The sequence below is a fragment of the Dendronephthya gigantea genome, unplaced genomic scaffold (assembly GCF_004324835.1).
Source record: "Dendronephthya gigantea isolate DGI-Jeju-01 unplaced genomic scaffold, DenGig_1.0 000061F, whole genome shotgun sequence".
Lineage (NCBI taxonomy): Eukaryota > Metazoa > Cnidaria > Anthozoa > Malacalcyonacea > Nephtheidae > Dendronephthya > Dendronephthya gigantea.
The window spans coordinates 472,496-485,846 of record NW_021163071.1 but is presented as its reverse complement, the minus strand read 5'-3'; the positions used below and the strand labels follow the sequence as shown (position 1 = coordinate 485,846).

At 37.5% G+C, this 13,351-nt stretch overlaps 2 protein-coding genes across 3 annotated transcripts; both read left to right on the top strand.

The window, feature by feature from the left end:
• The first annotated feature begins 1,690 nt into the window (after positions 1-1,690).
• Positions 1,691-5,371, top strand: LOC114530365. Its single transcript, XM_028551985.1, has 3 exons — positions 1,691-1,769; positions 2,600-2,765; positions 3,653-5,371. Exons 2-3 carry the CDS (start codon positions 2,603-2,605, stop codon positions 4,999-5,001), a joined length of 1,512 nt encoding a protein of 503 aa, XP_028407786.1. The 5' UTR covers positions 1,691-1,769; positions 2,600-2,602; the 3' UTR covers positions 5,002-5,371.
• Positions 5,372-7,842: 2,471 nt separating this feature from the next.
• Positions 7,843-13,301, top strand: LOC114530356 (E3 ubiquitin-protein ligase TRIM71-like). Of its 2 annotated transcripts, XM_028551969.1 has the most exons (7): positions 7,843-8,695; positions 9,001-10,121; positions 10,528-10,789; positions 11,138-11,305; positions 11,552-11,778; positions 11,905-12,061; positions 12,555-13,301. In XM_028551969.1, the coding sequence occupies exons 2-7, from the start codon at positions 9,225-9,227 to the stop codon at positions 13,115-13,117; spliced, it is 2,274 nt and encodes a 757-aa protein (XP_028407770.1). In that variant the 5' UTR covers positions 7,843-8,695; positions 9,001-9,224; the 3' UTR covers positions 13,118-13,301. The 2 variants fall into 2 exon arrangements, with proteins under 2 accessions (XP_028407770.1, XP_028407771.1); XM_028551970.1 differs by having other exon boundaries at positions 7,843-10,121.
• The last annotated feature ends 50 nt before the right edge of the window (positions 13,302-13,351 follow it).

The window sequence follows — 13,351 nt, the reverse complement described above, 5'->3', positions numbered from 1 at the left end:
AAAGCAACCAATATCCAAACACATGCTTCTTTGAATGTGCTCTTGAATCAGCAAATATCTCTAAACTCATTTCCTGTTGACTTGTTCTTGTTTAATTAAAGTTCACTGAGTAAAGAGGTTTTTGTGTGCTGTAAAGTTAACAAAAAAGCAAATTAGTTTGTAGGTACACCACATAATAATACTGCAAAGCTTTTGGTCTGTTAACCTGGGCCTGCATCAGTGCAATACAAGAATATTATAAATATTTTGACATTTTAAAGTACTCGATCTAAGTGTGTTTTTGGAGTTATATCCATGAGGTCACAACTCACAAACGAAAGACAAAAGATCTAATGCTAAGATGAAATAAAAACTATAAATTATTTACTGTTAAACAAGACACCTGCTCAGATGTCAATCTTGCAAGCACAGGGTCTTAACTATGCAAAGACTGGAAGGGTGCTACATCTAATTAAAACCCTTATTGGAGATATCTATGTGAATACCCAAAATCTGTAATAGAACTGCATGTGGTACATGACCAGGTTGGTGAAATGGCATTGAGGAATGGAGACTTTTCCAGGTAAAACATGAAAGCATCAAGGACAAGAGAGGGACAAGAGCAACACTTTTTAGATTTACGTGTGACACTAAAAACATAGTAGACTAGTTGGATAGAAAATTTAGATATAGTCTTATTATTACCAGACATGTGAACACTTTCAATGACATAGTGATTTGGATGGTTGGACCACAAAAATTGGTCAATATCACATGACACTCCCCCCCAATCCTGACTCGTTTGACACGCCCCTAATCTCATAAAATTTATGTGTCAATGAAATGCATGCATAAATTAATGTTTTGAGAGATGAGGCACTAAAGGCACTTATGTATACGATGGAAGCGACAAGGTGGAATCAAGCCCATTTTCCTTGCGTGAGGATAGTAGAAAGCAATATACATTTTTTTATACGATCAATCACATCACCGGTTACTTTTTGCTGCGTCGCACGAATAAATTCGACTAGTCGAGGAAGAAAGAATGCTTGACTTCCGGCTCAGTTCTTTAATACACATGACATAACTCTTACTGGCAATTTATTATTTACAAAAAAAACATACTCCGAATTTCGAAAAACAACATCATGTACAGAATGTTGTACATAATAAATTGCAAACAAGACAACCGCAAAATTGATGTCTTGTTTTACCGTTACATACTTCATACCTTGATTCTTGAGTTTAGTACAATCATGTTGTTTTTCGGAGCATGATTTTTATTGCATTTAATAAAATTGTCTGCTGGTAAAGGTTTTTTCATCAGGTGCGTCAAATGAATTATATATATCATGTACAATATCAGTAATGTACCCAAGTATAAAAGTAGCTATATTGCCATAGCATATAGCGATGGAAGTTTCTCGGGGCGGGGTGTTGATATTAGACTCATCTCTATGATTAGACCTGGCGTGAGGCCTAACGGGGCGCTTATAACAATCACTAGTATATACATAGAATCTAAAATGAGTTTGAAAAAATATACTTAAATACTTACGTCCAGAAACACACCATTCCAAACCTTCTCTTCCAAGAATTAACCAAGAAGCATGTGTTTGATACTTTGATGTTTGACATAATTATATTCAATTTCATTAGTCACGTGACCCGACCGCAAAGCATCAAGGTAAGGTTTGCTGTGACTAACGAAACTACGAAAGTCCTTCCCAAATAAATTGCGTTGCGAAGAAAAATACGAAAAAAATAGCAAGAAAACTAAAGTTATAAAGGTAAACTTTAATTATAGATATCTTCAGCAAGATAAACGTCGAAACAAGTATATAGTTTCGTACTTTTGGCATTGTTTGAAGGCTATTTTGACGATGTTTCGTCGTTTAGTAATAGGTGTTTTCTTTTAAATCATGGCATCATTAAAATTGTTGTCAAACTTTATAAACGGCAAATTGCCTTAGTTTCATTTATGAAATCGCATCTGTTAAATATGAGGGTGGATTTTTCTTGACCCAACATGTGATAGATACGTATGTCTAATTTCTCAAAATGCCGTAATTCTACACTATATTGAATACGTCATAATGACAACACTTTTTGTTTTCTTTAACCTTCCCTTATAAATGTGGTAGCAACTTTTTTACGCAACACCGAAAACAAGTTGATGATACTTTTTAAAATTGTTTATTGTTTATTGAATATTTTTACACTTCTGTATTCTGTAATGAAGAATTATTCCAAAAACTATTGTCAAAATGCTACATTTTTGCCTAAACATGAATTCCGAACTTCAGCAATTATTTTTGGCTGCAGGTCTTCTGTGAGTTGCAATATCCCCTGTATAACGCCTGTATTTGTGTTATTTTAACTTTTATTTGATATGACAATTGTTGATTCAAATGTGAAGGCTTGACCTGAGCAGAGAAGCAATCAGAATTGTGTGGGAATTTTCAATAATATCTTCAATGAGGATCTATAAATTATTCTTTCAAAGTAAAAAAATTCATCAGTATATTGACGGGGTATTTCTAGTTCACAATTGCATTATTGAGAATATGTCTTGCTATTAAACTCGTATGTTTTTTTTTTTTGTTTTTTGAATCTGCAGCAGATGAGTGACAGACTACCAGTGATGGCCTTTGCTAACAACATTCTTCCTAACTACCCCATTTCGCATCATTGGAAGTTAGGAAGTACACAATCTGACAAAGAAGACTACCTAAATACAGTTGTTGTTATAACAAATCAAGTGGTTAAATTGCCAGATCTTGAAGGTTGGAATTGAATCATTGACTAATTTTAAGCAAAACAGATAAAAAATTTAACAGACAAGTGTCTGTTATTTAACATTTCTATTGTTCTTAAAATTACATGGGTGGATATGACTCTATTTAAAGAAAGCATCAAAGATGACAACAGAATTTTTGAAAGAATTTTTGATACATCAAAGTCATTTGCTTTTCATGCCATATTTCATTTTCATGCTACTTTGTTAAAATCATCACTTTATTAATAATAATTGAATTTGGTCCATGTTGAATAAGAAACGTGTTACCAAGAAGCAAACAATGTAGCCCAAGGTACCAGTCATTCTAAGTACAGTCAAACCTTTATAAGCGGCACCCTGTTAATGGTCAACCCTTTGTTGAGTGGTCATGTGACAAATTCCCAAAATTTTCATAGTAGAAAATACTAACATATACCTTTGTTTAATTGTTTATATAATATACCTTTGTTGAACGGTTACCTCTATTAAGCGGACATGGTCACCCTTTCCATGGTCCCAAATTAAGCTTTTCAAGGTTTTGAAACTTTCATCAACAACATTACTAAAATTATCAACAATATAACTTTTTTTAGTTCATTTTTCTTGTGTAAACTTCCATTTCCGTTATACCTACACAAAATTTTTTTTATATACACTGTATGTCTTATCGTTACTTGATATGTGTAATAAAATATATATTTACATTTTACACCTTACATTTAAGTGTTGGGGTGATTCCTACAGGACCTTGATTAAATGATCAACCGGTATTAATCAGTTAACCGGTATTAATCGGTCACATGCAAAATCCCTGTTGGTACAGGATAGTACAGGTGACTGTACTAGTGATTTTCAATAATGTCTTTCAACTATTTTTTTTTCTCACACCCATAGCAAAAAACGAGAAGACTTTCCAAGATTTACAAAATGCTTTAAAATGCCTTACGGAAGCGACTGTCATGAGTCGATCCTGCTTGCAAATTGTTGAAAAACAGTTGAATGATATCAAAGACATTGATGAAAGTGTTGTGAAAAACCTGAGAAAACTGAAAGAACGCCTTTCAAAATTTATTGGTTACCTTGATAAAATTTTGCTGTTTTATTCAGATATGAATAACGTTGTTGATGTGAAACCTAGCCTTGAAAATGTAAAGGAAAGCACAGAAAAGTTAAAGAGTGTTCTTAAGAAGATGAATAAGGACAAACTACCAGATTTGTTTTCATGTTACTCCGAAAGAGATTGTCCGAAAGTTATTCCGGAAGAGATCCTTTGTGCATTTGTTGGCCTACAAAGTGATGTTGCTCAAAGACTCGCCAATTTGGACCCTGATGTCCGAAGTCACCAAACTGATATGTATTTTCTTCTACATTTCATCTCTGATGATTGCAGCAATGCTGAGGTTGATTTGAGAAACACCCAAGCAGTTGCATCCAAGTTGAAAGAAATGGGATTTACAGAAAGTCGTTCTCAACTTGTTGCTGGCTGGATATCAAAACAGTCTCTACCTGAACACCGGTCATTGCTATCCTGGGTGAGAAGATATATTGAGAACATTTTCAATTACGATATTTTCCTGAATGAATCAGTAGATCTGTTCCCCCATTCTTCTAACACAATCAACGAATGGTTTGAGGTTCAAGTCAAAATTTACCGGCCACGAACCAGTCATATGGTACAATTCTTCAACACAACGTCTTCTGCTGAGGCACTAAATGCATGTCAGAAACGAGCGCAGGAGTCGGGTTCGAAATGTTGGTTCCATGGAACAGATCACAAGGCTGCAAATAACATTGTTGAGAATGGCATTATCCTTAATAATGGGGCGACAAATCTTGATTTTTCACACGGTAGTGGTTTCTATTTGAACCCGGATTGCCAAAAAACAGTAGAGTGGATAAGCTCAGCAAAGGCTGGTGCAATAATCATGTTCAAAGCGTTAGAAAGAACTGAATTCAAATGTCTCAACCTAGAAAGCAATACAGAACACTGGAGTAGAGTAGTAAAGTGGAACCGAAGCGGTGAAGATAGAGATGAGAGCTTGGATGAAGACTTCGAAGAAGAGTATGAAGAGTGTGATTACATTCAAGGTCCAGTGAGTATTGATGGTGCTAAGAACACTGGCACAAATTGGGAGCCCCAACCTTCTGACGCACAGCAAATATGTGTAAAGTCAAAAAAGATGGCTTCTGCTATTGGACGACAAACCAACATAATTGGTGTTGTGTGCTGGAACTCAATTTAAAATGCCGTCTCAGTTTTGATGTACATAGGCTATTACACAGTTGTTTGTGTATTGTGTTAAATTCATATGCTTAATATTCAGTTTACCAAAACGTTTACCAATAGGATTTGGGAGGTTATTCTTTGACTGGTCTTTGAGTTTCCTGTTTGATTAGGGCTAACCGTGTGTGAGTTTTCATACAAGCATTTCATACAACTCCCGCTCCTCTTTTCCAAGTGGTTTTTGAAGGAGTGCTTTGGCCCGTTGTTAAGGCGGGTTGCTGGTCTGTTGAATATAAAAAATAAATCCGTAAAATAGGAAATGTTCAAATTAATATGAGATTGCTCCAGAAGTATTCATTGAAAATGAGCATGCTGAAATCCAACTGGTCTTTTATCATTTTAAAAAAAACTGAAATATTTTTTCAGAAATTGGCTCACATGCAGACCGGGGCTAAACTTGGTAACAATTTTTGGCTAGAAATACCCGTTTTGGACTATGTGCACACGGTAACGTTTTCGAGCGTTTTCATTTTCGTTTTCATGCCAAAACGGTTTGAAACACCGTCAATTTACAATAAAAGTTGGAGCTAACTTATAACATAAAGCATATTTTTCCTTGGAGAGTGTGGACAGGGGGTCAAAACAATAAAATAGACAAAAACGATTTTGAAAACGACGCTCGTGTGCACATAGCCTTGGAAGCTGTTACGAATTCCCTCAACGTTCAAGAACAATTAGACCCATATTTTCCGGTTTTGTACTTTTATATGATCATGAGTTTTCAAAGATATCACTGAAAATTGTGAGAAACTTCTCAAATAACATGCTTCTGCGGTGGTGCATTAATTTCCATGAATTTGGGACTCGTCGAGTTACGAGGTTTGTTCAGACGTACCATTTGAGCATGATCCCAAATTTGTGCAATCCCGTGTGACGTAGCCTTTGGCAAAAATAGTCAAAATATCTAAATCTTACCCATGCATCAGAAAACTTGAACAGTTTTTTAATGACTATGTATTGCGTTTTTTGGCGTTTGCGTGTTTTAGCAGTAAACATTCCTAGAAGTGACGCAAAAAATCCAGCATGGAGTTATGTCTATGTAGTGGAAAACGAAGCTTCTAAGAGTCCCATGTACCAGGAGATTTTCTACAGGGTGTATAAAAAAATCCTGCGAGCACTTATATTCATATATGTTCGCTTCTATCCAATGACAAAAGATCGTAGATCCTGGGAATTATTAGGGTTGCACTTTTTTGATACACACTGCCGTAGCATGATCATTGTTGCTCATTGGATACAACTTAGCACTGGTAACAGTTCTGTTGCATAATATTATTTTAGATTGGTATAGTACGATTACATCATAAATGACTATTTAAGAATAATCATGTTCCGTTTATTTCACTTTGTAGTGTTACAACATGGAGTGGGACTGTGGGAGCATGATTGACCGCAGTTTTCTCACGAATCTTGAATCTCAAACTTGGCAAACGTTTTGCCATTAGAAATGGTAAGCATTCTTAAAGTGTGAAGTTGTTTTTCTCTGGTAACTACAGAAAGTTTCGTAAGGTCAAAGGAATGTCGTCATTACTGCGTCGCGCACTGCGCGAACGCAGTCTCAAATTGCCGTCGGTGTTTTTTTGTTTTTTTTTTTTTTTTTTTTTTTTTGTGTTTTTTACGTTTTCGACCCGGTCTACCTGATTCCAAACTCAGCCTTATTCACTTATATCGTTAGCTACATATGCCTAGCACCAATAATGCAGTTTTACCCGTATATTCTGTACGAAGTGCTCTATTTACTAGAAAACCTAAGAAAGAAACATTTTTCTAAAGGAATAAATATTAACAGGAAATGGGGCACAGTTGCATGCAACGATTGGCGCGACGCAGTAACCGCCAGAATTGGCGTCTTGTTGGATTTGTATTCACAACTTGTGGAATGTGGATTCAACATCTATAGGTGAGGCCACCCCAATTGTCCCGCGTGGATACCACGTCATGCGTGGATTCTCAGCCGCATTGGGTCACAATCTACTGTCCTGCAATTAGATTTAATTCATTCACATAGCCCCGCTAAGCGGATGTAAAATATTTGACATTTTTTGCATTGGGCCGCGAACAGCACAATGCGCATCCATCAACACCGCGGAAAAACGTCTGCGCACGCGTCAACTCTGCCTGTAAGTGAGATTAAAAATAATTAAAAAGCGGTTCCGAACGTTTCCGAAGGCTAAAAATGGCGGTAAAAAGGAGTGATTTCATTCGTGTCTTCAAATCCATATTTCGATGGCATAAATAAACACTGCATTATAGAAACTAAGAGAAAAAACGTCCAGCGAGTCCTAGAAGTGGCATCCTACAAAAACACCTGTAAAAGGTGACTGTTGACAAATTTTTCGTCTCAAACATTTTGTTTATCAAATAAGCAACGACAGTTTCCGAACTTTTGATTGAGACACGTTTTATTAAAAAAAAATATGTCGCCAGATACGAGACGTTTGCGTGTTCTCAATGATTGAAAATTAAGATGTATTTTACAATTTAAATATATTAGAAAGCTTAACTTTCCGCGGGTTTTCTTAACTTTTAGGTTTAAACTTTTGTTTTCGAAAAATATTCTAAAGCCACCCCGTAAAAAAAAGGAAAATTTACCGAGAATTCCAGTTCGTTCGATACTCTAAATGCTAGAAGGCTTTTAATTTATGTTCTGTCTGGCCGTCTTGTATATTTTTGCCTTTTCTTAACTTATATTTTATCAAATAATGGGCATGTTTTGTTGCAAAAGTTGATATTTAGATTTACCATAATATTTTGATATTTCGGCGCGTGCGCAGACATTTTTCCGCGGTGTTGCATCCATCTGTGGCTGTTATTTACGAAATCAAACACCCTGGTGCGCGAGCGACATTCTGCGCATGCATCAGTAACGGATGAAACACGAATAAATTGTAGGTCATTGTAATTTGTGTTGCAAAAAGAGGTGTGAGAGACTTTGAAGTATTGGAATGAGTAAATAACATGATCCTGGTAGTGGTGTAATCGTCCGGACAATAATATACATCTGCTTGTTTAGTTCTAAAAAATGTAATACCTCAAAATATCGGAGTGTGTATATTTTAAAGTGTGTTTATATAAAATTTGTACAGCTTTATTCAGTTCTCCTATTTTTTTTTCACATTTCGCAACCAAATTTTCCGATTTTACAAATTCTTGAATGCGCTTTTGTATGTACAGCTGCATCTTAAACCGATCAACTTTCACTGTTCCCCCCGTTCAATGTTGGTAACACGAAAACATCCATCGCTAAACAGACACTATCTGACAAATATCAACGAAAAGAGATTTAAAAATGCCGTGGGGGAACGTTATCTCATATTAAAAATTGGTCAAAGATTGTTGCTCTGTCGTAAAAAAATCGTGCACCTTTTCTCGTTCACTGGAGCATTTCGGCCTCACGTTTGTAAGAAAATAATAATGATCATGAATAGATTTTTAGTTAAATATTCACTGCATACTATCTTATGTATATTATGCGGTACCCGCATTGACCGGGCTGCCTATGCTGATCATAATTAATTTTTGAGACCTGATTGTATTTTTAAACAGATAATGAATGACAATATCCCAGACCTCGGTGGTAAGGATATGGACACACTGAATGCATATTCACTGAATTTGATCAGCTAATGCGCGATCACAACAAACCCTGGAAGGTGAAAATCAATTGTGATTACTGTTTAAAACAATATTTCTCCGGTGCAATGTACACCCTAGTGCGTTGGTCACATATTCTGCATAGATGTGTACACAGGGTACCTCAATTAAACATACAAATCACGCAGTGTTTATACATTGTAACCTTCGTCGCATAAAGCATCCCGCATTTGTCTGCTGAAACACATTACTGTTCAACACTTTAGTGGGTGTACTGAACAAGCAGCTCTATTCAACACTTCAGAGGGTGTAACCTCGTATTGTCTCGTACTCTATAGTGGTATGATACAATTGATTTTTTTAGGCGTTGATAAAGTGGTCTGGTATAGACTGCATTGTTCTTGTCTGTGAAGCTGAAGTAAGGAGTAACTTTGGCACAAAAAATGGGCCGAAGAAGTTCACTGGTAAATTAATCATAAGAAGCAAGATATCTAGCTGTTCCGAGACCAAGAAAAGTACATTTTATTCCTTGGTTTTCCACAATTAACACTGGCTAACGGAGAGTTACCTAATTACAACATTGACGGTATGTCCTCTGCTTCAAACGGCTCACGAAGCCGAGTAGTCGGCAGAGATCTGACATGTTACCTTTGCCGTCAGCACTACAAGAACCCAAAACTTCTGCCATGTCTTCACACATTCTGTCAAGAATGTTTGGAAAAAGCGCACGAGAAAGACAACGAATCATTCCTTATCTGCCCGTCGTGTCAATCTCGATTCAACCTCAGCGCGAACGGTGGAATTGCAAGCCTCAAATCAAATTTCATGGTCAAAAACATGCTTGATTTGCTCGCAGTTAACCTAAACGAGGTTATCAATTGCGGCAACTGCGACGATAAAAATCGCGTCACGGTGCGTTGTGCTGAGTGCGCGGAGTTTTTATGTCAGCCTTGCGCGGATGGCCATAAACGGGTGCGTTTCACTCGGAATCATAGCCTTATGACCCTAAAAGAATGCGAAAATCAAGGAAAGATCCATAGCACCGCTTATTGCCCGAAGCACGAAGACGGGGTTTTGAAATTATTCTGCGAGACTTGCCAAGTTCCAATGTGTCGCGATTGCACGATTGTCGATCACCCGATCACGGTACACGAATATCGGTACGTCGAAGAAGCGTTTGAAACGTGTAAGGACGCTTTGAGCACGTTGTCCAACCAGGTGAGCGCGCAAATTCCCAATATCGTTGAAGCGGTCGGGCAGTTGAATGATATATCGCAACAGCTGGAGATCAACAAAGGAAGCGTTGCGCGGGATATCCATATTTATATTGAGCAGTATGTGTCAGCGTTGAGGCAGAGAGAGAAAGAACTTCTTGGAGAAATGGATAAAATATACAGTAGAAAACGACACGTATTATCAGTACAGAAGGAAAAGTTGGAACAAGATTTGAGTAAATTGAAGATTGCAACAGAATTCACAAATAAGGTAGGATATGGGGGAAAGTATGGTTGGGTTGGGTTGGGCAATGGACCCCGCAGCGATATTTTAAGCTCTGGCGGCATGGCGTTATCACTGTGGCTAAGACGTAGGAATTTAGTTCATATTAAGGAAGGGTGGGGTGGGGCGCAACCACTGGGTGCTTCCACCCCTAGCGCCGAGCAAATGAGAAGGTTAATATCACAAGTCTATGCCTAGAACGTTAAAAACGACCTTTTCAAAGTCCTATACCCGGCTTGGCCCCCGGGGCAATCCCTCCCCCTCCCCAATTGGGTGAGCTATATTGTTATACTCCCTGATTTCCTGAGAATGACTGGAAAGGAAAAGTTGCATTTGGGCACATAAGTCTTGCCATGAATAAAAAAAACTACTCATCAACAATGTTATTTTCTAGATATTAATATATGGCAGTCCTTTAGAAGTTCTTGGTATAAAGAAACAACTGTCAGCCCATCTGAAAAATCTTAAATCCAAAAAACAGCGTGGCGTTCCACTCTCTCCTCAAGAGACTGATCAAATGGAATTTCAACTGGAATACCAAGTTGCACAAAAACTTACGTGTATTCCAGATTTTGGAGAGATTGTCAGTGGATCATCGTCTAATGCAACAATTGTTGAGGGAGATGGTTTAAAACGTGCAATCGCTGGCAAGCCAGGTGATCACATACACTTCCATAGATTAGTCGGTTTAGCCCCCGGTGCCTTTCTCAAATGGAAAAGACAAATCTGTATTCCAACTGCCATAAAATAAAACTTTTTGTATATTTTAGGCAGTTGAAGGGCCGATTTGTCGTCAGATATGCAAAACTATACGGCTCACATAATGGCCCTGAAAACATTAATTAGGCAGTAATGTCTTTCGCGTTTTTCTGCTTACGTAAACTGTTTCTGCATCAAATTACAGGTTACTTATCTTAATCAAGTGAAATTCATTAACATTTTCATTTAAATAAATGTTAATTTTCTTAATTCTGTGCCTAAAGTTTGTAACTGTTTATCTACAGCGACATTTACTATCAAGAAGAATCCTTTCTTTATCGATGAACTTGATGATGATGATTCTGGAATTGTTTTAAAAGTGAAGAGTAAAGATGCGGATAGTATTGGAGCGGTTGATATCATTGAGGGGGAACATGGGACATATAGGGTGACATATGAACCTCAAACACCAGGTACGCTTCGTTTTCTTGTATTATGTACGTCTCAATTTTGACTCTGACTTGATGGTTTACTTTTTATCCTTGTCGTCAAAGCGTAGCGTATTTCCTACTACTCTAGTACTCGGGCAGAGATTGTGACTTTAAAAGGCATATGGCATGTTACCATACCTTTAAAGTAGTTCAGAAAGGTGACAGCTACTGTAACGATTAGTTCATTAAATGTTCACAAATCTATTTAGTTTGCATCTCTACTCTCAGGTACAGTTTGTTTGGCGGTATTCCTCAAAGATGATCATATCCATGGCAGTCCCTTTGTAGTCTCTGTTCATAAGGAAATCAAATATAACGAGGGCAGCAAAAAATATATATTAGGCTTGGATACCGACGGTCCTGGGCAGTTTGTATGTCCGTATGGTGTTGCAGTCTCCCCCCTGACAGGAGATATATGGGTGACAGACAGTGGGAATACAGAGGACCAAATACAGGTGAGGGGTGGGGGATGAAAAAGATAAGGGTGGGGACAGACGAAGGTTAATGATGATGATAGTCGCGATCATGAATTAATACATGATTAGGTTAGTTGATCTAATCAATATCATCCTTTTCAACAGGTTTTCAGCAAGAATAACCAGTTAAAATTTCGGTTTGGCAAGGTTGGCAACCAGCATGGTGAATTCAATGATCCAGCGGACATTACCTTCGTTGGTGATGACCGAGTGGCTGTTGTTGATAGAGGAAACCATCGTGTTCAAATTTTTAACGCAGAAGGTATATACACTCGTATAGTCAACGAAACATGACAGCTAGGCGTCTGGTTAGGAGTAGTGGACTGTTGTGAACGAACTACCTCGACATGATTACACGAATACAAAGCTCGTTTTCCACTGGGCGAATTTATTCACGCGACGCAAAGCGATATCTGAAATCCGGTGATGTGATTGGTTTGCGAAAAAATTCGCCGCGAAAAAGGTGGAATCGCTTCCTACTGTTTAGCAGTTCCCGCGGATAAATTCGCCTAGTGGAAAACGGGCTGTAGGCATAGTGACACGTATTTTAGTGTGACTTGTTGCGTTAGTGTCTTGAATTTTCTGAATAGATATAAAAAGGTTATAAATTTCTAAATCGGTATATAGATTCTAAAGATAGTTCGGACACGAAAAGAAAAAGAAGTCAGAAAAGAAACACTGTCATTGCTCTATCTTCTACCATGAATGCCATTTTCCTAACGAGATCGTGAAACAACTTTAATGATATTTTACAGGTCATTTTCAGTCGACATTTGGTACCAAAGGAAGCGGTGTTGGTCAGCTATCGTTCCCAACAGGCGTAGCGGCCAGTGACCATGCTATTATTGCTGTGTGTGACAATGGGAACAAGAGAGTTCAATTATTTAAAGACGATGGTTCTCACTTGATGACGCTCGATGAAAGCAACCCTAACGGTGTAAAATTCAGTTCTCCTTGGAATGCGGCAGTTAACCACCAACACGAGTTGATTGTCACAGATAGCATTAACCATTGTGTACTGGTGTTTGGTGGTGATGGTAAACTGGTACAGAGATTCGGTAGCCATGGTAACGGTGATGGTGAATTCAATACGCCAACTGGAGTGACAATTGATGGTGAGAATAACATCTTGGTGGTAGATCGCGATAATAATCGAGTTCAAGTTTTCACATCCACTGGTGTCTATATTGCGAAGATTAATACCCTTGGGGTTGATGGGGCTGAGTTCTTTCACCCAGGAGGCATTTGTGTAAGTCCATTTGGAGCAGTTATTGTAGCAGATTGTCTTTACAAGTGTGTAGAGGTGTTTCAATTTTAGTTCAAAATTGGTATAGATATGGTGAGGAATGTGAGGATATGGTTTTAGATTTTTATTCTTTCAAATTTACTAGAGCTAAAATGGGAATATATGTATTTGTTTAAATAAGTTAGGTTAATATTATGGTTAAAATGTAAAGAATTGACATACCTATAAATAAAAGAGGACATCAAACATTATTCTTCAAATAGTAAATGCAAATACTTGTAATTTTCAGTAGATATAAATTACACA

What these genes read in the sequence shown, in the direction of transcription:
- LOC114530365 (XM_028551985.1), top strand. Translation starts at nt 2,603, where the DNA reads ATGAGTGACAGACTACCAGTGATGGCCTTTGCTAACAACATTCTTCCT. An exon ending in TAAATTGCCAGATCTTGAAG is followed by an intron (nt 2,766 to 3,652) that starts GTTGGAATTGAA and finishes TCACACCCATAG; the next exon opens with CAAAAAACGAGAAGACTTTC.
- LOC114530356 (XM_028551969.1), top strand. Translation starts at nt 9,225, where the DNA reads ATGTCCTCTGCTTCAAACGGCTCACGAAGCCGAGTAGTCGGCAGAGAT. An exon ending in CAACAGAATTCACAAATAAG is followed by an intron (nt 10,122 to 10,527) that starts GTAGGATATGGG and finishes GTTATTTTCTAG; the next exon opens with ATATTAATATATGGCAGTCC. An exon ending in ATATGAACCTCAAACACCAG is followed by an intron (nt 11,306 to 11,551) that starts GTACGCTTCGTT and finishes CTCTACTCTCAG; the next exon opens with GTACAGTTTGTTTGGCGGTA.